Source organism: Rhinolophus ferrumequinum, chromosome 3, assembly GCF_004115265.2.
Source record: "Rhinolophus ferrumequinum isolate MPI-CBG mRhiFer1 chromosome 3, mRhiFer1_v1.p, whole genome shotgun sequence".
Classification (NCBI taxonomy): domain Eukaryota; kingdom Metazoa; phylum Chordata; class Mammalia; order Chiroptera; family Rhinolophidae; genus Rhinolophus; species Rhinolophus ferrumequinum.
In genome coordinates this window covers 54,185,594-54,209,387 of record NC_046286.1, presented here as the reverse complement: position 1 = coordinate 54,209,387, position 23,794 = coordinate 54,185,594, and the positions used below count along the sequence as shown (strand labels likewise).

The 23,794-nt window shown below is 33.4% G+C and overlaps 1 protein-coding gene across 4 annotated transcripts in view; it reads left to right on the top strand.

The window, feature by feature from the left end:
- Positions 1-20,312, top strand: part of USP45 (ubiquitin specific peptidase 45) — a 63,703-nt gene extending 43,391 nt beyond the window's left edge. For 2 of the 4 annotated variants that reach the window (XM_033103506.1, XM_033103505.1), the window contains exons 10-18: positions 837-918; positions 2,765-2,856; positions 4,128-4,184; positions 4,505-4,648; positions 5,954-6,626; positions 8,616-8,713; positions 12,379-12,465; positions 17,967-18,120; positions 18,757-20,312. In XM_033103506.1, the coding sequence (XP_032959397.1) occupies positions 837-918; positions 2,765-2,856; positions 4,128-4,184; positions 4,505-4,648; positions 5,954-6,626; positions 8,616-8,713; positions 12,379-12,465; positions 17,967-18,120; positions 18,757-18,887 (1,518 nt within the window). In that variant the 3' untranslated portion in view covers positions 18,888-20,312. Of the gene's footprint in view, positions 1-836; positions 919-2,764; positions 2,857-4,127; positions 4,185-4,504; positions 4,649-5,908; positions 6,627-8,615; positions 8,714-11,165; positions 11,343-12,378; positions 12,466-17,966; positions 18,121-18,756 lie in introns of those variants that run through there. The other 2 variants (XM_033103507.1, XM_033103508.1) reach the window with 2 other exon arrangements.
- Positions 20,313-23,794: the final 3,482 nt, after the last annotated feature.

The following is a 23,794-nucleotide window of genomic DNA, read 5'->3' as shown; positions in this document are numbered from 1 at the left end:
TAGCTTAAATAAGTTTTTATTGGAATATGTAGTTTTATTTCATTCTAAAAGTTTTCTGTGAAGTTAGATCTTTCCTAAAATAAACGCAGGAGATGTGGATACATAAGCCTTGTCATTTACTAAGAGCCACTAAAGACTTTACTACATTATCATTACTGACAACTAAACTCAAATAAAACAAAAGGCAACATTTGGAGTATTCTTGCTGTGGACATTAATTCGATATTCTGGACTTTAGTCATATGTATATAAATAAAATAATGTGCATGGAAGTCGTAGTGACCAGGATAAGATCTCATGTATATTGAGATTTTCTTCATCGACAAGAAATTTCATATGGTCTATTCATGACTTTTTGTCCTGATTAAGAAATACATTATTTTAGGGACAGAGAAAGGGTGAAGGAAGGAAAGAGGGACAAATGGAGAGAGAGGGGGGAGAGAAGGGAAAAGATGGAAAACTTACTTTAGACCTGTAAGAAAAAATGGGACGAGGCTGCTTGCTTTTTTTAGACTGAGAAAAATATTTTAACCCAAGATAGAAGCTAAACATAAGAACTTTGACTGTAATTCCAAATTCTCCCCCAGATAAGAGAATTGTTCATTCATGGAATTTTAGAACTTGAGGAAAGGACATATTTAATTTTTTAAAAGTTCATTTTGTTTTACAGACCAGGGAACTGAGATCCAGGGTACCTTGTTGTTTGAAAGTCCTTCTATTATTTGTTGAGGGGATGAGGCTGGAGTTAACTTACTAACCCAGATATTCAAAGGAAGGCAAAACACTGCTTTGAAAGATCAGATACTTACTAAATTCTTATTACCTTTGTTTTATAGAGAATCCAAGCTAGCATTCTAAAAGCATTTAACAACCCAACTACTAAAACTGCTGATGATGAAACTAGGAAAAAAGTCAAAGGTATGTTGACTATTTCACTGTTAAAACTTTCTTCTAGAAGAAAATATTAAAAGTTTATTTTCAGGGGAAAAAGAACTGAGCATTATGAGAACTAATTATCTAAAGTAGTGGCCTTAAAATGAAGGTATACTTATTCCAGTGGCTGCAAGATAGTGGAGCGGGTCATAGAAAGTGTTAGGATGTATCATTGTGAATTATTAAAAATAAAACTAATGTCAAATACACACATTGGCACTAATGCCCTGATGTGAAGTATCCGAAAGGACATTTGAAAAGTTGTTGGAAATACCAGCCTCACTTGAAAGTTCACTGTCATCATACTGTATCATTTTGCAGTTGAAGTGTGCTTGGGTAAATGGGTTTATCTATACTAGAAAAACTGCTTAAGTGCTCCAAAGATTCCTGCAAGGAGACCATTTATTGAACAGAGTACTAATAGGTCAAGCATACATGTCTGCTTTACTCAGCCAAAATACGAGGCAAAGACACTGATTATCTAATCAAAGCTGATCACTTATAATTCTCAATATTTAAATGTGGGTTTATAGTCTATGTTATTTGTGATTTACCTTGTCCTAGATGTATATTCTGCCTTGAGGTATTAACTAATGGTAATATGATGTCATTATTTTTAGGAGACATTTAAAAATATTACTGGTATTTTATTTATTCTCCTAACTTCTATGTTTCTGTACCATTATATGTACATACTACATGTCTATAATTTATAAACAAATATACATACATTGTGATCATATATGCCAAAACTTTATATGCAATTAAGGGCTCATGATATTAAAAAATGTAGATTCTCAAGCATCCTCTTTGTTCTTTTGTTTTGAGATACTGCCATCTAGTGCATGTTTAGAATAACTACCCCCTTTTTCTTTCACCTCTTTCCAGTTTTGTAATCTTTTTTATTTTTAATCCCTGATACAATTTTTCTTAATGAAACGTCTTGGTTTATCATGATTTCTAAATAGTTATAATTAGTAATTGTTTAATGATACATCCAGATATGTCTGCTCTGTCGTTCAGTGCTTCAAATAATGTTTTAAAATGTTGTTTGTGTGAAGTTTGAAGGTAGAGACCCAAATAGGATAGAAGAAAAGTTTGAAAGAGGAGTGAATCGGTTTGTTAATATATTTTACCCCCAATGTTTATTATGGAAAATTTCAAACTTTTATTGAAGTAGAGAAAATAGTATAATGAAGCCCCAGGTACCCAGCACCCCACAGAAACTATGTTCAATTTATAGGGTGTTATGTTTCATCTGTTTTTTCCCAATCCCTGACTATTTTGAAGCAAATCATGGGCATAATTTCCTTTGATTTATAAGTATTTTTCAAACAGAATAATTTTGACATTTTTTATATAACTGAACAGTTAAATATATTACAGAGTTATTAATTGCCTTGTTAATTCTTTACACTATGTTGTGTTTACTTCTCTTACTACTCTGTCATTTCTTGTTACTGTTCTGGTATCTGTAGCCCTAAAAGCATAATCTCCTTTCCCATCCTGCTATCTGTAGGCCAGGCACAGACTTTAAAGGGTTTAATGGCAGCTCTTAAGGTATAATAGGAATAGTGATTATTGCTCTACTTATTTTACCTCTTCAGAGCAGTTCGTTTTTACTTGGCGACTACTATAGTTGATAGTCACACTTTCTCAACAAAATTGTAAAGGAGAAAGTCATTATAACATCATATAGTAAAATATTATTAAATGTGGTACTGGACATCTGCCTTAGATTTCTTTTGAATCAACAGAAAAAAAGCATGTTACATTGTTAGGTTGATGGTTGACATGTTTTTTTTTGTATTAAAAACTATCATTTTTGCAGCATATGGAAGAGAAGGAGTGAAAATGAACTTCATAAATCAGATCTTTATTGGTGAATTAACTAGCACGGTCATGTGTGAAGAATGTGCAAATGTAGGTACTTTGAAATTCACTTCAACATGGAATGGATTACAATCATATTGTTGTTTATTGTTTTCTTTGTTTCACATATAATCATCAGCAGTCATTTATTTTTGTGGCAGATGACTACATAATAGATTTTGAAAGTTTGCTTAAACTGTATTTTTCACTCCTAGGAAATCAAAATCAACATAATTTAAAATTTTTTAAAGTAGATGTGTTATTTTTCCTCTCGAGAAATCTGTGAAGTTCTCTTAGCCTATTTTAACTGCTTGAATGTGTTAGCTACTTGTTTGTATTGAAATAAAAGAGAAAGTTCTGTGAACGGGATAACTATGTTATGTAATTATGCATTGCCCTAAAATGTAATTCCAACAGAAATAATTTAATGTAGTAACATAACCTAGGGTAACCTACCACATTTGATTTCAAGTTTACTTTTCTAGGACTTTGAAGTTTTTTTTAAAGTAGCCTTGACTCATCTTTGAATTTAATGATAATTTTTATTTGGAATGCCATCTGTACTTTAACAACAATTTAAAGATATATAAATTTTTATAAGTTTTCAATTGCTTGATAAGGAATATTTCTGAAAGTGTGTGGCTTAGCGTATGATCAGTTTAAACTTTTGTCAGAGTTTATTTTAAAAGAGAGAGTCTTTATGTTCATTCTTATGGCCCAGATTATGGAGTTCCTTTCTATCTTCTCTAGTCTTATACAATCAGTATGTATTATATATTATATCTTCTAGCCTGTCATATGGAAGCACAGACTGTATCAACGTGATATTACTTAGGTTTTGAATATATTCAACATAGAAGTTGATTCCTCTCTCACAAGCTAGACAGTATCTTTTAAAACAATTATTTGAAAGAATCTACGAAGCAGTCAGACTGTCTGTTTTTTTTCATGGAAAAAAATATTTTTTCTTAATATTTTATATTTTACTTATGTTGTGGAATTGATTTCACCAAAAATATGTTTATATCTTTAGTTAATCATTGTTATACTACACAGTTTATTTTAGAATTACTTTAAATATTACAGGTTAGTTATATTGACATTATAAAATTCAACTGAGTTGTATTTATTAAAGTTTTGGGATATCTTGTTTTAGTTAACATTATGTGCTACTATGCCCAATTAAATTGCTATTTGTTCCAGGAATGTTTTTTAACTTAAAATTTTAAGTTGCCTGGGAAGTTTGATTTCTTTAAGACTTTACGAAGCTACATTGTCTATATTAGAATTCTAACCGAAGTCCTCAATGTTTTCTTTTAAAGATCTCCACAGTGAAAGATCCTTTTATTGATATTTCACTTCCTATAATAGAAGAAAGGGTAAGGAGAAAAAAACTTAATAATAAGTCTTCTGTGAAGAGCATTTATTTATTCATATGTGTAGATATTTGTTGAGTATTATCAGATACCTGAGTCATTATTTTTTATATACAGTAATTGTACAGTGTAATATTGGGGTTTGTGTATGCATAAAATATATAGTTCTTATTCTCAAGGAATTTAAACCCTTATGCTTTATATTTTGAGAATTAATGTCAAGGAAATTACATTTCAAATGAGTTAGAAATTTTAAAAAGTAGATGCTATCCAGAATTTATTTCTTAAAGAAGTTTTGTGTTATGTACATGACATCTATGTAGGTTTCAAAACCTGTACTTTTGGGAAGAATGAGTAAATATAGAAGTGTAAAGGAGACAGATACTGGTCAGTTCAGTGGCACTGTTACTATAGAAAATACTCATCAGCCCAGAGCAACCAAGAAGCCTTCTTCATCTAAAGATAAGGTAAGCTTGTGTGCATTGGGGAGACATCTGGTTTTTAAAACTTTTTATTAATAAAAATGTTAAAAATATACAAAAGTAGAGAAAATAGTATAATAAACTCCCATGTACCCATTTCTCAGCTTCATAGTTACAGCTCATGGTTAATAGTGTTTTATCTATATCTTATGTTCTCCCCCCGCCCACTCCAGATTATTTTGGAATAAATCCCAAATGTATCGTATACTCTAATGTGTGTCTCTAAGAGATAAATACTCTTTTTAACTACATAACCACAGTCCCATTATCATACCTGAAATATTAATAACTTTTTAGTAGCACCAATATCCAGTTATTTAAATTTCTGCAGTTGTCTCATAAATACTTGGTTTTTGATTTTGCTTTTTAAAGTGTGTTTGAATTCAGGATCTAAAAAAAGATCTATAGATTCCAATTGATTGACATATCTCCTAAATCTCTTTTAATCTACAGATTGTTGTTCCCTCTCCACCCCCCGCCTTTTTTCCTTTGCAATTTATTTGTTGAAGAAATCAAGTCATTTTTTTTTTCTTCAGCAGTTCCTCACATTCCCACATCAATAGTAATTCATTTTACTATTGCATTCTCATGTTGTTAACAGATGCCTCTGTCTCCATTATTTTCTCTCTAAGGCATTTAGATCTAGAGGTCTAATTAGGTTTAGGTTTGATTATTTATTTAATTTTTGGCGAGAAAACTTTTCAGTGGTGGTGTATACTTACTTCCATCAAGGAAGTCATGTCTGATGTCTCTTTTTGTGACAGTACCAGTAATCGATGACCATTGTCTAGACCTATTATTTCACTAGGGACATACCTGGTGGTTGAATTGTCCATGTAAATTTAAAGAAATCAATTTGAATTTTCACTTCATTAAAAAAAGTTGTTTTTTTACATGATGTGATTTGTACTTACTTAGCAAATTGATACGTGATCAGATTTAACTTGCCCCGTAGAAGGCTTTTTAAGTGGCAAGATTACAGAGATTATGTAAAGGTTTATACTTGAAAAGCCTCTCTCACCGCACTGTTCTACAAAAGTCCTGTTTCCTTCTCTTTAAATGGGTAACAACTGTTGTTGGTTTCTTGTGTAAAGGTTTATTTTTAAATTAGAACTATTTGTTAGTATGTCTTCTACTGATTGTAGTTTATGTAGATTTAGGAAATGGATTTCAGAGGTACTAGAAATAGTATATATTTAATAATTGTGCAATATTTAAATAAGACTTACTGGCATTTATTTTCAGTAAGGTCACAAGATTCTTTTCTCTGAAAACACTGTCAACTTACAGAATCAACTAATTCATGGAAAAAAGCGTATAAGAAAATTGTCATCCGGAGAAGATAAAGCTGTTGTCATAAACCGGAAAAAAGGAAACCTTGAAATGAATGGGGATTCTTCAGTGTTTGCAAGTGTCATGAGTACGGAGGCAACTCTGACTGAAAGCCCTACGGATGGCAGTGAAAAAGAAGCCAGCCATTCGGAAAGTAGTGTTGATGCTGACAGTGAGGCTTCAGAATCTGAAAGTGCCTCTAAGCAGAATGCATTGTTGAGATCCAGTAGTGGATGCTGTGTGCACACAAATGGGCACCTTCACCATCCTTCAGCCAGCGAACCACCCACCAAGGAGTCTGACAGTGGTGATGAGGGAGTGGCTGAAGCTATTTCTGAACTTCATTTAAGCAGCACTGTAACTGGAGATAGAGATTTTGACAGAGAAAATCAGCCAGTAAATCTTCCAAATAAGTTATGTTTTTCAGAGGAGAAGCATATGATGTCTCACAGTCCCCAAAATGCTTTTCAGACCCTTTCTCAGAGCTATATAACTACTTCTAAAGAATGTTCAGTTCAGTCTTGTCTCTACCAGTTTACATCTATGGAATTACTAATGGGGAATAACAAGCTTCTATGTGAGAACTGTACTGAAAAGAAACGGAAGTACCAAGGGGAATCCAGTACTGCAGGTAAATATTTAGCTTAATTACTGTTTTTTAGCATTCATGGCTTATCTAATAGTGACCAGTTGGTTATAGATATCAAAGAGAGGAATCTAAGAACCTTGTTTCCATAATTTAGCTGCTTGGAGGTGGAGACGGTCTTATTCACATTTGCATATTTGTACCTCAGCACTAAAGACACTGACTGGGCAGAGTAAATTTTCAATAGATTTTTGTTGAAATAAATTGAAGAACCTAAAGTATCCATCTCTGCCTTGAAAGTACAAATCCACATAATTTTATTTCAGGGAACTAGCTGTCTGAAATCTTTCCAGAAGAAATTTCCCTAAAACTTAAAATAGTATCACCAGTGAGATTAACGATGAGATTGATGTGTGTCGCAAATGATGAGATTAATGCGCTTCACAAATCCAGTTAATCTAGTGTAAAGTCATATAATAAGATGTAAATTTGAAGATTTTAAATAATTGTATGTTATAAAATGAGCAACATAATAACTGTGTTTAGTTGACCAGAGAAAAATGGTAAATAGAAGACTTGTCAAGTAAGAAATTTTCAGTGCACCTCTAGCCTTAATTAAATGGAGAGAATACTGATTCTTAATGACTAGGTGTTTCAAAATGTAGATTTTATTATTATTCAGGTATGGTGAGGCAAACAGATTAGGAGATGGTTGCTGCTGAAAAGATAGTTTGTTAGGTACAGTTCCGAAGAGGAGGGGGCACGGGAGCACCAGGGTTGTCAGGATAGGGAGGGAACGAGGGGGAACAGGGCAAGAGCTTTTATTATGATTTCCAAGGGAAGGAATGGGTGAGGCTGGATAAACAAGTTTAGGACTGGCTAGTTTTGTATAATTTCTGTGGGCTCTGGGCTATAGAGGCTTTCTCTAGTTGTCTGGTACCTGGCCCTGGTGTGATTAGGGCAGGTGGATAGAGCCCAACATTGGAGGTAGTTGGGGTATGGGTTTTGGATTAGTTTGTTTCCATATGAAAGACACACTTAAGTTGTTTACTGTCCCTAGGAATTAGCTAGCTCTGGGAGAGGCCCTCCTTCTAGTGTTAGCAAGGCCCTAATTGTCAGAATAAAGACATGCTTAATACACCGGTAAGTAAGGAAATGGCTAGGTGGGAGATGGAAGAAATACCAATTTATATTACGCCAAGTTAAATGTGCAATTGGACATATTCAAATGATATCACAGCTCCTTTCTAACAACCTCTTATTGAAATGCCCCATGATTCCTTCCCATCATACATGATCTCCTTTCACTGCAATGTATAATAGCTAATTTTATGTATTTTGGGTTTGTTTCTGGTGGTCTTTGGCTAGAGGGCATTGTCATAAGTCACTACTAGACCTTTCCAGCTTCCAAAATTGTGCTACAAGTGTCACCTCACCCATTCTTTGTGTAAGTGCATGGCCTTTAGGAAAAAAAAAAATCTTTCATTTTAGTGGTTTTGGAAAGGAGTAGAGGCACCCCGTAACCAGAAGTCTAATTTTTTTTCTTTAAAAAACAAATCATATATACTTAATTTGCATATAATAGAGTTTGCATGCAGTATATAATTTGCATACAATAAAATTAATCCTTTTTAAAGTTTAATGAGTTTTGATAACATATAGTCATGTAGCCACCATCAAGATATAAAACATTTCCATTGCCCCAAAATATTTCCCCTTTGCTGTGAATCCCCTCGTCCATTCTCCATTTCCTATACTCACTAATGTGATTGTTTTCCCTGTAGTTTTGCCTTCTCCGGGATAACAGTAAATGGAATTATATAGTATATAGCCTTTTGTCTCTGCCTCTTTGCCACTTAGCATAATGCTTTGAGATTCATCCATGCTGTTACATATATTAATAGTTCATTCTAATTTCCTTTTTAATATTTTTAAAAATGTGGTATGTTGCTTCTATATAAATATTGACTATATTATTTGGTAGATAATGAATAAAATGGAATCTTACAAATAAATTTATTACATTTTATGCAGAAAAGAAAGCAGAAGGAATTTATACTAATGCCAGGAAGCAGTTGCTCATTTCTGCTGTTCCAGCTATCCTAATTCTCCATCTTAAAAGGTTCCATCAGGTAAAAGTCCCTTTAGTAGCACTATAGTAATTTTCATCATATGCTTTGCAGAGCCCTAAGTCTTGTAAAATACTGTCAAGGATTGAACAGTAATGTATTTGGAAATTTGTCATATGGGATTTACTGCCTTTTGAGCCATAATAGCTTATAAGACTTTTCTAACTAAAATTGTTTAATTCACAATATTTGAAGATTTAGGTAGTAGGAACCCAAGTTGTATGTGTGTTTGGTGTGTCAATGGAAAATGAGATTTAAGAACTCTTAAAAGCAGGGAGATAGCAACGTACAAATAACTTTCTGAGCTCTCACGATCCCAGTGAGAGGGGTGTGTAGGCTGGGCACGGTTTGCTAGGACTAAGTGCAAAATGGGCTCTAAGGCCGGCTCTGCCCTGTGGGCTCTGCAATGGGAGGGGACCAAAACATTTTTAGCGTGTCAGGTTTCTTTCCAATTATTTATAATTGTGTTCCAAGGTCTTGTCTCACTGTTTCTTCCTTCCTTCCTTCCTTCCTTCCTTCCTTCCTTCCTTCCTTCCTTCCTTCCTTCCTTCCTTCCTTCCTTCCTTCCTTCCTTTCTTTCTTTTTGCATTTGATAAAATGATTTTAACCTTTCTCTGGAAGAATAAATAAGTGAAAATACCAAAACATTCTTGCAAAAGTTAAAAGGGATGATTTTTTGATACCTGTTTGAAAATAAAACTTTTTTAATAATTAAAACAATATGGTCAGAATTGTCAGTAAATAAAACATGAGCATAATTTAAAGCTCTTTTGTTATAATGAAAGACTCTGAAATCAGTTGGGAAGGAGGCTGTTGTTATTCAGTAAAGGACTTAGGAATAATAGCTGTGGGAGTAAATAAAGATTTAGAGCTCTCTTCTATACCATATATCAATACTATTTTCAGATAATTTTTTAAGATTGTATGAAACACATCATCAAAAGACTAGAAGAAAACTTAAATGAATATCAACCTGACCGCTGTATGGAAGATTTTCTAAGTCTAAACACCATAAAAGAAATCTCAAGAGAAAAGATGAAAGCTTTGATTATATATCTTCTGTGTTTCAGGGAGGCCACAGAAGGGCAGGAAGAGATTTTTTTCTCTATGACCCTTATCCCTATCCACAGAAAGATTAGGTTAAATTGTTGATTTTCTATAGCCGGGGTCATAGAAACTCAGTGGAAATGAAATGGCCGTGGAGATCAGAAGCGGATGTATAGTGTCCCATTACATCAGAACGCATAGTGGAAAGTATGTAACTACAGTGACTCTGTGTGAACAAGATAGGGTCATGCAGCTCTGAGAAGCTAATCACATGATGTACCACAGTTCTTTTATATTTGGTACTTGCATCCTTATTTAGGAACAACTTAGAGAAAGAATTCATGACCTTAAAGGGAAATATTTATGGACATCTTGGTCCCTTCTTGCTCTTAAGCTAAATGTAATGTCAGCAAAGCCGTATTCTCATTCCCAGGGACTAGGAATTATAGGGAGCAGACTCTGCTCCTAGTATTTTTAGTGTCCCTGAAAGCCTGTTTCTCTGTAGTAACTTTAGAGATGTATATTAGAAACAGCCACAACACTGAAAGGCAAATCTCACACAGAGATCTTTGTCATAAATATGGCAAATGATTAATATCATAAATATGTAAAGAACTCTTAAAAATCAATAAGAAAAATATCAAGACCCTAATAGAAAAATGGTAAAGAACATGAATTGACAGTTCATAGAAGAGGGAAAAGTTCCAAGAAAGTATGAAGAAAAGGGTCCATCCTTTCCTGCAAAAGAAAAACGAGTGAGATTCCTTTTTTAACCTGTCAAATTGGCAAAGATACAGTAGTGCTGACTAGGATAAAGTGAAATATAGGCACTTTTATATTCCAGCAGTGGGAGTGTAAGTTGGTAATACCTGGAAAGTGATTTAATAATACATATCAAGAACATTAAGTAATATTTTGAATAAAACATACTTTTTAAACAAAGTTACTACTTTTGACTAAGTAATTCCACTTCTAAGAACCTATCGTGAGGAAACAGAGGTATACACAAAAATGTGTATCTCAGTCATTCTAGCTCATGATAGATATGAAGCCTAGCGTAACTGTTCAATGTGCTGGACGTCATAATTACATTATAATGACATGGGAAAAATACTTATGATATCATTCAGTTAAAAGAAAAAGGAAAAAAAAGGCAGGAGACTGTATATGCCCCAATATAAGTTAAGGTATTTTCCAAAAATCATCCCATAGAAAAAGGGATTCAAGAAGGTTACTAAACTTAATTGGAATGATCACTTTGTAAGGTATATAAATGTTTAATCACTATGTTGCACAGCAGAAACTAACATAATATTGTATGTCAACTATAAGTAAAAAATAAATTAAAAGATATTCATGTTAAAGCCCTTTACAAAATCTCTCCTGTTATGGGGTAATTTCTCAACAGCAAAGTACTGTTTGGGGAGGACACATTAGCCTGAAATGATCTCAGACATTGTTGGTATCGGATGCTTATAGCAGTCACCCGGTGAGGAAAAAGGAGGCAAACAAACTGAATACAGATTAAATAATTACTCCTGGGATATGACCTCATAAGTTCACATCAGATATCATGTTATGTCTTCTAAACAATCACTTGGAAAAACAAATCAGTAAGTGGGTATATTTTGGTCAAAAAATACAATTTTCTTTCTTTAAAGGGAGATAGGAAACAGATCTATAGTAAAATTATGTTGTTACAGTAAGCCATGAAATCTTGCATGAAAGGTTGCATCTATTAGTTTTCGTCTACCCAAATAATTCAGATTTAAGTATCTTCTGATTCCAATAGAGTTTCTATTTATGGGTTTCCTATTCAATATCTTTGACAGTCTATCAGCTAGTTATTATTATCATTACATAATGCAAAGCGTACTTTTTCCAAGTTCTGCCTTTGGAAATTAAAAATAGAGAAAGAAGTAGAGCATATTTAAGAACATGAAGTGGGGATGGCCTGTTAGCTCAATTGGTTAGAGCATGGTGCTGATACCACAGAGGGTGCCGGTTCAATCCCCCCATGGGCCACTGTGAGCTGTGCCCTCCTTAAAAAAACACAAAAAACATGAAGGTTCATTTTGATTTGTTACATAATATTTAACATTTACCTTTGTTGATAAAATCATTTGAGTATTCAGGCTGTTTTCTTTTAATGAATGAATATCACTGAATTTTAGAACTGAAAATAATCTAATCTATTATACTCATTTTCTGTCTCTATCTAGATGAGGTCGCCTGGAGTCAAGTTAACTGTTAACTAGTCATGGAGTCAGACCTAGGACACCAGCCTCCTGACTCTATAGTTGAATCCCTTTCAGGACAGCATGTGTATCAGTAGCTTAGCTTTTATCACATTGAATTTATTTTTTCCCTTAGTGTTGAAAAGCCACAGTGAAAGTAATTATTTCCGTATTGTTTGTGGTAAAAGTGCTCATATAAATGAAAGATCTTAGTAGTAAGAGTTTATGGAACCTAATGAAAAACTTAGTCATATATACATCTTTAACTATTAGTCTTTTGTTAATATCTATGAGAAAAATAACTTCTAGGATTCCTCTTTTAATTTTAATTAACAAACGTGATTTAGATTGTTGCATTAAATTTTTTTTTTTTGTCTCTTTAAGGCTGGATTGAGTCTTCGCAAAGTAAACAGACATGTAGATTTTCCACTTATGCTTGATTTAGCACCATTCTGTTCTGCTACTTGTAAGGTATAGTATATAATTAGGATTTTTAATTGACTTGCAAATAGTATATTTAAAAAATTAATATAATTGTTTATTATGCCATGCCTTTCTTCCTTTTTTTTTAAAATACACTTCTCGTCTGAGAGGGAATTTATATTTAGTAAAGTTAAATCAGTAACATGTGGAACATTTAACACTCTGAATATGATTTTTGTCCTCTGGGAGATATTAATAGATAAAAGGTGTCCAAAGCATAAGACCTGGTGGTCATGAAAATTAAAGCTGCTTGTAAATGCTGCTAGAAGCAGATAATTGCTGAGAGAAGTGAGCAGAATTTGTGCCCTCTCCAGTTCCTTGTGAATGATATGCTTAAGTGGCAGTAATTTTAGCATTTGTAGAGTTCTTTCTTTTACAAATCAATATTCTAGTGCATTGTTTTTCATTCCACTTCATGTACACTACTGAGTATAGTGTACTTGTTAGCTGAGTATAATACTTTAAAATTGCTAATACTTTAAAAATTAGGTATAGAAAGCAAACTGGTTTATAATTGCTTGTACTTACATGTAAAAACTGTATGTGAAATCGATGACTTTGTCTTCCTTGAGGGAACCAGCTATGGGGTAACATTGTCCTGTTCATGATTACTGGTTAGCAGTCTAGGTTTTGTGGTATATAAGAGAATGCTTATCGAACTTAATATTTTCAATACATTGATCAATCAAAACAAAAATATCTTAAATGCAATTTTTTGGTGAATCCAATTCATCTGCTATGGAATACCAGCACTATCTGTCAATTATTAACACTCAGTATTCATAGAATTTGATAATGTGGTAAATAATGAAATTTAACAAGCTCTGTAGTAAATTTATGAAAATATATTGTTAAAAGTACCCATTACAGAGACTTTCCAACATAGACAAAAGTAGACAGAACCATACAATGAACCTCTAGCACCCAGCACCTAGCCCTAAGACCATAGATACCCGGCCAGTCCTGTGCCATCCAAATGCTTATTCATATACTTCCCCCTTCCATATTATTTTGAAGCAAATACTAGGCATCATTTCACTCATAAATGTTTCACTATGTATTTCTAAAAAATAAGAATCACTCCTACCCTTTTTCATACAACCACAATACCACTTTCACACTAAAGAAAAGTAACACTTTCTTCATATCATCTAGTGTATATATTTCCAGTTTTCTCATATATGAAAAATTTTAAATGAATTAGTATCCAGATAAGGACTACACATTATGATTAGATAATGTCTTTTAGTTACTTTTAATATGGAGGTGCCAAAAAAAATACATACTAGTGGACACTCTGGTCAATGTTGCTCAAGCAGTAGTTCGCCGTAATCAAAAGTGTCTGGATGCTGATGATAACCACTTTGAGTAATTGCAGAAGTCAAATGTGACTTGTATTTATCTTTTGTTACCGGTGTATATTGAGTGTTACAATTTTAATAGTTTTTTACTTTCTTAAAATGTGTAGACATTTCTTTTACTTTCTTAAAATGTGTATACATTTCTTTGGCTCCCTCTGTATATCGTTCCCCTCTCTCATCTCTCTCTCCTTCTCTTCCCCCTTGTAATTTATTTGTTGAAGAAACTGGGTCACCTTTCTGGTAGTTTCCCATAATTTAGATTTTTTTTTAAATACTTTTATTGGGGAAGGGGAACAGGACTTTATTGGGGAACAGTGTGTACTTCCAGGACTTTTTTTTTTTTTTCCCAAGTCAAGTTGTTGTCCTTTCAGTCTTAGTTGTGGAGGGTACAGCTCAGCTCCAGGTCCAGTTGCCGTTGCTAGTTGCAGGGGACGCAACCCACCATCCCTTGCGGGAGTCGAACCGGCAACCTTGTGGTTGAGAGGACATGCTCCAACCAACTGAGCCATCCGGGAGCTCAGCGGCAGTTCAGCTCAAGGTGCCATGTTCAATCTTAAGTTGCAGGGGGCAGAGCCCACCATCCCTTGCAGGACTCGAGGAGTTGAACTGGCAACCTTGTGGTTGAGAGCCCACTGGCCCACGTGGGAATCAAACCGGCAGCCTTCGGAGTTAGGAGCACGGAGCTCCAACCGCCTGAGCCACTGGGCCGGCCCCCATAATTTAGATTTTGATGATTGTTCCTCTATCCTTTTTATTTCCTACAAATAGGTGGTTGGATAGTTGGATCTGGAGCAGCTTTTACAGATTCACGTTTGATGTTCCTTTTTAATTTTTTTCTGGCAAGGCTATTTCATAGGGAGTGTTCTATTCTTTCATCAGGTGGCACAGCATGCCAGTTAGCTATCTTTTTGTGATAGCAGCCAGTGATGCTCAGTGCTAGATTCATGAGTTTACTAAGAATTACACAAACGATGCAATATATAGATGATCTATTATAGAATTGTACACTTGAAACTTATATAATTTTACTAACCAATGTCACCCCAATAAGTTTAATAAAAACTGAAAAAACAAAAAAAAGAATTACAGAATGGTGATATTCTAATTGTCATTCCTTCTTTATTTATTCACTAGAATACTTATATATAAAGAAATTCTTTTCATATATTTAGTTCCTCTATATGGTATAATTCTTGTAGAAAAGATAGGATAAATGCTCGATTCTTTCCCTGCCTCCTCTTTAAACCAATTTTCAGCATAATGAATTGATTTACTAGCATCCTTGGACTGATCAATTAATTTTTCATTATGAATTCATGGATTTAAACACATTAGATATGCTTCAGTTTATTACACTATTTTTTGTTTTCTTTTTAAACTTTTTATTTTATTTTAAGTGTGTTTTTCCAGGACCCATCAGCTGCAAGTCAAATAGTTGTTTCACTCTAGCTGTGGAGGGCGCAGCACACAGTGGCCCATGTGGGGATCGAACCAGCAACCTTGTTGTTAAGAGCACCACGCTCAAACCAACTGAGCAACCGGCCACCCCTATACTTCTCTTCTTATTCGTGTTCTAATGTGTTAGTCTAATGCAGGGGTGTCCAAACTTTTTTCAACGTTTTTTACCAAGGACCATATGCGGTAAAATACACAAACAGTCGGGCCACTCACTCGAGGTGAAGTACGTATTGCCTCACCTGGTTTATTTAAGTTAACTAAATATATTTTTGGAATTTGCTGCGGGCCAATAAAAAATGGATTGTGGGCTGCAGTTGGCCCGTGGGCTGCAGTTTGGACACCCCTGGTCTAATGGGTCTGTAGTTGGCTACTGAAAGCCACTTTAAGTTGGCTCCTGGGTTCTTTTGACATGACCCTCGTGGTTTCTCTCTGAATGATTATACTACCAACTGGATATATTCTTCACTTGTTTAATTTTTTAATTTCTATTTTTAGGGATTTTTTTCAATTTAAATTTTTAAAATTTTAATAATTACATAACATTTTTTATGGGATTAAAACAAAATCCATTTATTTGTTTTTTTATTTAAAAATTCTAAAATTACAGTTGACATACAATATTATATTGGTTTTAGGTGTACAAGATAGTGATCAGACATTTGTGTAACTTATGAAGCAATCACCCCATAAGTCTAGTACCCATCTGACACCATACATAGTTATTATAATATTATTGACTATATTCCCTATGCTGTACTTTACATCCCCATGACTGTTTTTATAACTGGCCATTTGCACATCTTAATCCCTTCCCCTTTTTCACCCATCTGCCCAACCCCCCTCCCATCTGGCAACATTTGTTCTCTGCATTTATGAGTTTGTTTCTGTTTTGTTTTTCCAATATTTTGTTTTTTAGATTCCATACATAAGTGAAATCATGGTATCTGGCCTTCTCTGTCTGACTTATTTCACTTAGCATAATACCCTCTAGGTCCATCTGTGTTGTTGCAAATGACAAGATTTCACCCTCTGTGGCTCAGTAATATTCCATTGTATATATATTTACCACTCTTCTTTATCCATTCTTCTATTGATGGACACTTAGGTTGCTTTCATATCTTGGCTATTGTAAATAATGCTGCAGTGAACAGAGATGCATATGTTTTTTCGAATTAGTGTTTTGGGTTTCTTTGGATAAATACCCAAAAGTGGAATTGCTGCGTTCTTCTTTGTCTCATTTATAGCCTTTGTTTTAAAGTCTATTTAGTCTGATACAAGTTTTGCTACCCCTAGCTTCTTTGTTGTTGTTGTTTATATTTGCATGAAATACCTTTTTTCATCCTTTTATTTTCAGTCTGTGTGGTGTTTTCCATCTCAAGTGGGTCTCTTATAGGCAGCATGTGTATGTGTCTTGTTTTCTTATTCATTCAGCCACCCTGTGTCTTTTGATTGGAACATATAATCTATTTACATATAAAGTAATTATTGCTAGGTATGTAGTTACTACAATTTTATTCATGTTTTGACTTTTTTTTTTCTTAAAGAAATCCCTTTAACATTTCTTCTAATACTGGTTTGGTTTGATGCACTCCTTTAGCTTTTTTTGTCTAGGAATAAATATTTGCATAGTTACAAAGTCAAATATATCAAAGGTACAAAGCAAGGTAAATTTAAACAAGTGTAGCTTTTCTCCATGTCTGTTCCACCTGTTTCCTCCTTCCCTTTATAGATGACCATTGTTAAAAAATTATGGTTTATTCTATTATTTTTTTAAATATGTAAGCAGATAGGTATATATATATATGTGCATCTCCCCTCTTAAATAACCATAGTTTATAATATTTATCCTTTTTTCTACCTTATTCTTACCATTATATCCTGGAGGTCATTTTATAGCAGTATGTAGAGGTAATTTGCACTCCATTTTTTAAGCAGCATAATACTCTGTTGTATAGATGCGTCATACCGTGTTTCCCCGAAAATAAGACCCAGCCAGACAATCAGCTATAATGCGTCTTTTGGAGCAAATATTAATATAAGACCCGGTCTTATTTTACTATAACATAAGACCAGGTCTTTATAATATAAAATAAAATATAATTAAATAATATAAATAATATACGTAATATAATATATAATACCGGGTCTTATATTAATTTTTGCTCCAAAAGACGCATTAGAGCTGATTGTCCAGCTACGTCTTATTTTCAGGGAAACGCGGTAGTATATTCAAGCAGTCTCCAAATTATGGACATTTGGGTCTATTCCAATTTTGTTATATTACAAATAATCGTGCAGTTGGTAGTCTGGTGCATGTGTTTTTATATTTTGCTTATGTACCTGTGAGATAGAGTCCTAAAAATAGGATTGATAAATCCATGAGAAATACATATGTAATTTAGCTAGATAACATGAAATATTCCAGCATAGAGTTGTACCCCCTTGCATTCCCATATGTAGTGCGTGTGATTAGTCTTTTCCTCATAGCCCAGCCAACAGAGGGTTTTGTCAAACTTTTTCATTTTGCCTAATATGGGTGGAAAGGTATCTCAGTATAGTTTTAATACGCATTTCTCCTATGGTAAGTACGATGTACATTTGACTTAATGTTCCTTACAATATTTCACTAAATATTACTAATTTGGTTTTTTCTTTTTGTTTTTTCTAAAGAACGTAAGTGCAGGAGAGAAAGTTCTCTATGGTCTGTATGGCATAGTGGAACACAGTGGCTCAATGAGAGGAGGTCACTACACCGCATATGTGAAAGTGAGAACACCTTCCAGGAAATTATTGGAACATATCACTGGAAAGAAAAATGTACCTGGTATGCTATCCTAAGTTTACTTTAGTCTTAAAAACAAATGAATTCATTCTTCCTTTTCTGGAAGAGGTAAGTTATTTCATGGATAACTCCACTGGATTCACTTTGTTAATGTTAAGTGAGAAATATGTTTAAGAGTACTTAGATATCTATCTTAAAGACTCTTAAATATAATAAGACTGTATGTACCCTTCTAGCTGATGTGAAGTGACACAGTTTTTCAAGGTGTTAAATCATTATGTATTGCAGTAGAGGAGCATTTTATTTAACAATCCCCAAAGTTTTTGAACACATACCAGGTCCTCAGAATAGAGTTAGAGTTGAAAATTTGCTGACTTTGCTTATGGATCAGCAAACTAACTTTTTTTTTTCACTTTTAGTGAAAATGATTTTTTCCCTAAAATAATAAATATTTATAAGGCTATCTAATATTTCACTAGATAGCTAAATAAAATGATACTAACATTAATGCTTTGATAAAGTTAGTTCATTTTGGAAGATTTTTAACCCAAGAAGAAACAGACTTGTTCAGTAAGATTTAGCATTAGATAACTATAGTTTGTGATGAATGTGTTGTTTCTTATAATGTAAAGTAAGAACATACTGATTGTAAAATTCTACTTATTTTTGTTTCCTTAGGTTTGAAAGAACCTGATAGTGACTCAGCAGGCCAGTGGGTCCATGTTAGTGACACATATGTGCAGGTGGTTTCAGAATCAAGAGCACTCAGTGCACAAGCATACCTTCTTTTTTATGAAAGAATATTTTAATTATTAATTAAGGGTAATGATTGTTTAGATCACTTTTATTTAAATGCTGCAATGATAACCATAATATGCAATGTGCCTTTGTAGTCTTTTCTCTTCTGTAAGAATAGCATGTCCATCAAATGCTCCTGAACATTTTTACCATTTTGGTGAAACCTTTTAAAGTAAATTTACTCAATGCTTTCAAATTTATATTCTTAAAATAAATGTAAATACATCTTTAAAAAGAGTATTGATCCTGGAACAAAACCAGAATTTACAGTAGTAGGGGAAACCCCTTTATGATGTGGCTTATAATTGCAAGCATTCAGAAATGATGCTGGCTAAATCAGATCATTCCTTAAAACAGTGTTTCCCAATGTAAGTCACATACCACCTTTCTCATCTCATATGTATATATTTGTCCCTTGTGCCATTATTTACTTATTTTTAACCTTATTTTTTAGCCTTTTTTTAACTGTAGCCCTGGTTTAAGCGTATTCCACATTTTATGTGCCAGTTGTATTTTTTCAAATAAGCATTAAAATAAATATATAACTATTAAGGACATATTGTTCATCCATGTAGCACACCACTTAAAATCATCTCAGGGCTATCCATGGTGTATGTATATTGCTATGTGGGAAACATTGCTCTCACATATACAACTGGCATAGTGACCTGGTCATTTTGTGTATGCTTCAGCCATATAAAAAGGTATTAATGTAACCAGTAATATGAGTTTACAAATAATAATTTGATTACGTGGATTATTGCTTTGCAGTTTTGAGAACTAGAAAAATAGGAAATATTTCATCAACATATTGTTTGTAACCTGTTCATGGTGGAGTTAAAAATAATTTTCAAGTGATTAGCCAAGGTCAAACTATAACATGCAATAAACAATTAAAATAGAATTGTAACATGCAGAATTGGTAAATAGAAGTAAGTTATTAATCCATATGAGACCTTTGAAATATAAATTACCAAATTAAAAATTTTAAATGACAAGAATTATATTCTTATTATACTTAACAGGGAAATATAACACATTTTTTAGTTCTGTAAATGGGTAAATATTAATCATGGTATTTTTGGGTTCTGAGATTACTTTTTAACAAGCATCATTAATAAGTTCAGGTGTGTTTAGCTTTTATTTTCATGGGGCATAAAGTTGGAAAATATTACTCTTACTTAGACTTAAATTTTAAAAAATAATGGCTACTTTGATGTTATTGAATCAAAACACCTAATTGCATAGTTCAAGCATCCTAATCATTAGTGCCACTGAATGATACTACAGGCAGATGCTGGATAAGTGTCTAGGCCCAGATTATTCTCCACTTGGGAAGGAAGGATAAGAATAGTGGCTGGATATAATTGTGGAAATATTTACCAGGACTCTGACCCTTCTTAACATATAAGTAGATGTAACATTATAAGTATATATAACATACTTATGTTATAAGTATACATTATACATATACATATACATATACAGTATACATATACATTATATATGGTATATATACTTATATGTTATAGCAGTGCTGCCTTTTAATATATGGATTAATGCAATTGTGATTAGTGTTAACGATGGTAATATTGTACAAAATGCAGAGTTTAAAAATGTCATAGCACAAATTCTATTTTTAAGCTGTTTCAATTTCAATAGTAATATTTCTCTTGATTTTTAACAGTGAAATAATGGAGAAATGTATATAAGTTAATCCGCAAACTCAAGTCGTGTGTCCTATAAGAGGTAGTTTAAGCAGTGTTTAATGTTTTCTGTTTGTTTCATGGATAGATGGACACAGAGAGAGAGAAAGGGGAGGGAAAGAAACGAGCATTCTTTTCTATTGCCTTTTGGTTTATCCCTATACAGTTAAAGACAGAGATTGTGAGTCACAGGTGAAGGCAAGAGTCCACGAAAGTGCCTCTTCCTCTCTTCATTGATAGGATGCCAGGAAGTGCACCAGTGCTGCATTTATCAAATAGGAGATTTTTGAAGCCCTTTATTCTGCGTATCAGTTGATTCATTTTTCATTGAGTGACTGATATATTGTAGCTTCAGAACATTACCTCAGTAGTGAAGTACTGCAGTAGTTTTTATGCTTAACTTCACATTTATTCATTTAGTATATATTTATTGAACACCTGCTATGGGTCAGGCACTGTGCTGACACTATTTTAACATGTTTTAAAGTGGAGAGGCCTAAATAAGCTTTAGACATTATCCCAGAAGTAACATATCTATAAGATACTTTTATTTTCATTTCCATAATGTCAAATGAGCTTATTGTAAAATCTGTTTTTCTATGGCCTAGAGTTTATGAGTGCTTTTTCTGCTGGTAATGGAATAAATTTTATTTTGATACTAAGAGTTTTCTAAAGATAGCTTTTGGGATAGAGAAAGTATGTTAAATTACACATGGGTCTACATTTAAATTTTTGTTTTTATTTTGACTATTTCCAAAGCACATTTGCAGGGGTACTAAATTGTGAAGCTATTGTAATAACAATAGTTTCCAGATGACCTCAGGAAACAGGACAAATAAGTGAGAATGTTTACAGATCCTCAAAACAATGACCAGTGTTTGGCTGAATGAATTTAAAAGTAAAACGGAGAAGTTTCACTAGCTTTATTTTGAAACTGGTTTACAGGGTATGTCTAACCCATTTCCCCCAGTTTTTCCATATTTAAAATGGTAAAATTTTGATTATGTGCCAATTATGTGAATATTTTGGACATAACCAAGTTTATGTCTATAAGATTTTGTTGTTCAGTGTTCTTAAAACTGATATGAAGACCACCTTTTTGGGTGGCTAAGGAAAGTGCTAGTTGGTGTCAGTTCTAAGAGTAGTTAGTTAATACTTTTCTGATTTTTAAATGTGCCAACAGAGCTATTTTACTATATAATATTTAATAGCTCTTAGCTCGCATGTATGATGATTTTACTTAATGATTTTATACAGTAGCTTAATAAAATTTCCTGAAGATTAAGCTGTGAAATTTATCACCTTCATTTAATTTTTGTAGTATAAAGTAACATCCAGCCTACTTCATATTCATATTCATAATTTGTCTGCATGTTACCTGATAAATAAGCCTAAACCAAATATGTTATGTGCAATAAAACTGAGCCTTTATATATTATCTAGTGCATTAGGAAAGACTATTTTTAGATGTTTAAAATGTTCATGTAGAAATCATCGATTCAATTCTGTTTAAAAGATAGATGACTATATTTTTAGTTTTGAGTAACATTGGTTAATATATCATTCCTACTGTTTTATCTTTACTTTTTTGCAGTGTTTTTAGAAAATAGCTATGTAACTTATTGAGCATTATTTTCATGTTCCTGTATAAATATGCCTAATAAATATTAAATTCTTATTTACTTTGTTTCAAGATTGGTCCTAGAGTTTTTTCAGTGCACATTATTGACAGAATATTTTATCTATTAACACTGTAGTTACTTAGTTATATTGAAAATACCCTCCATATTTTATAAATTCATTATTTCAGAATAAAATATCTTACAAAAAAATGGGCCATTTTTATTCAGATTTCAGTATCTACCAAGGGTGAGCCTTCATCCTTTCAGATTTTTCTCAAAATGTTTGAGTTATTCAGGCAGGATAATTAGTTCATTAGGAAATATTTACCTACCTGTTTTGTATTTAACCATTTGGGCTCATGTAGCTCTTTGAGATGATGATGAAAGTTACAGACCATCTTTCATTTGTTCAATAAGTATTTATTGAATACCTGCTGTGGGACAAGCATTGGGAATACAGCCCTGAACACAAGTGACAGAAATCTCTCTAAGAAGTGAGGAAATAGACATTATAGGAAGGGAAGAGTAAAGAAAAGATGTATCAAATGTAAGTGATGTGGAGAAAAATGAAGCAGCATTACCCACAGAGCCATATGGGTATTAAAGTTCAGCGGATGACAGCTATTCTAGGGTGAAAGGTGTGATATTAGTCCTGATAGTCCCAATGAGTGTTGGGGCAAGAGGAGGGTTTTCATTTGGGGCCCTCTCTTCACTCCTGCTAGTGGCAATATAGAAGCTGGAAAGAAAAATCTTGACATTTATGTCTTCTCAGAAAAATATATGCACCGGACTTTTGTATGTAATTTCAGAGATTTGTGAACCCCCTAAAGACTATTTCATACATTTTAAAAGTTGTACTCAAGCAGAAATATCCAAAATGTTTGAATTCCCATAGATATATTGATAGGGTAGTTATGCTGCCGGAACAACTCCACATCTCAGTGGCTTAACACAACAAAAGTCTATTACTTTCTCACCCAAAGTCCACTGTAAGTCTGGGCAATCTGTAAAGCCAACTATTTTGCAACTGATAACTGTAATACTAGCTGATTGTGGCTCTATCATTTCAACACCAGGCCTCCCCATTATTGCAGGGAAAGTGAGCATGAAAAGGTTTTGCACCAGCAATTAAATTCTTCATCTTGGATGTGTCACTCACAACCCATTGGCCAGAAGTATTCACATCAGAAATAGTCACATGTCCCTGTCTAATTGCAATTAGGGGTGGGTAGGAAAGAGTCTACCAGTTTCAGAAAAAAAGGAGAATGGGATATGTGAGTACACTAGAAGTCTGTCAAATGCCACCCTTTGGTCACCAAATACTCAGCTCACTCTTCTTTCTACAAATGGAACGCAGTGACTCCCTTTTAAATGGATAGAGCCCCAAGTCCCCTCCAAGCAGTTTTATTTTCCAAGACCAGGCTCTTTAGGAGTGCTATGTCAGGTTTGGATGTTGCTCCCACTGGTCTGGCTACCCAAGAAACAAAAGGATATATTCTGTTTTCTATATACTTACTGTAGAGTGGTGGAACCATAACCACAATAAATATTCTCATTCAGAAAGAGGAAGAATGGAAATATTGTCAGGAT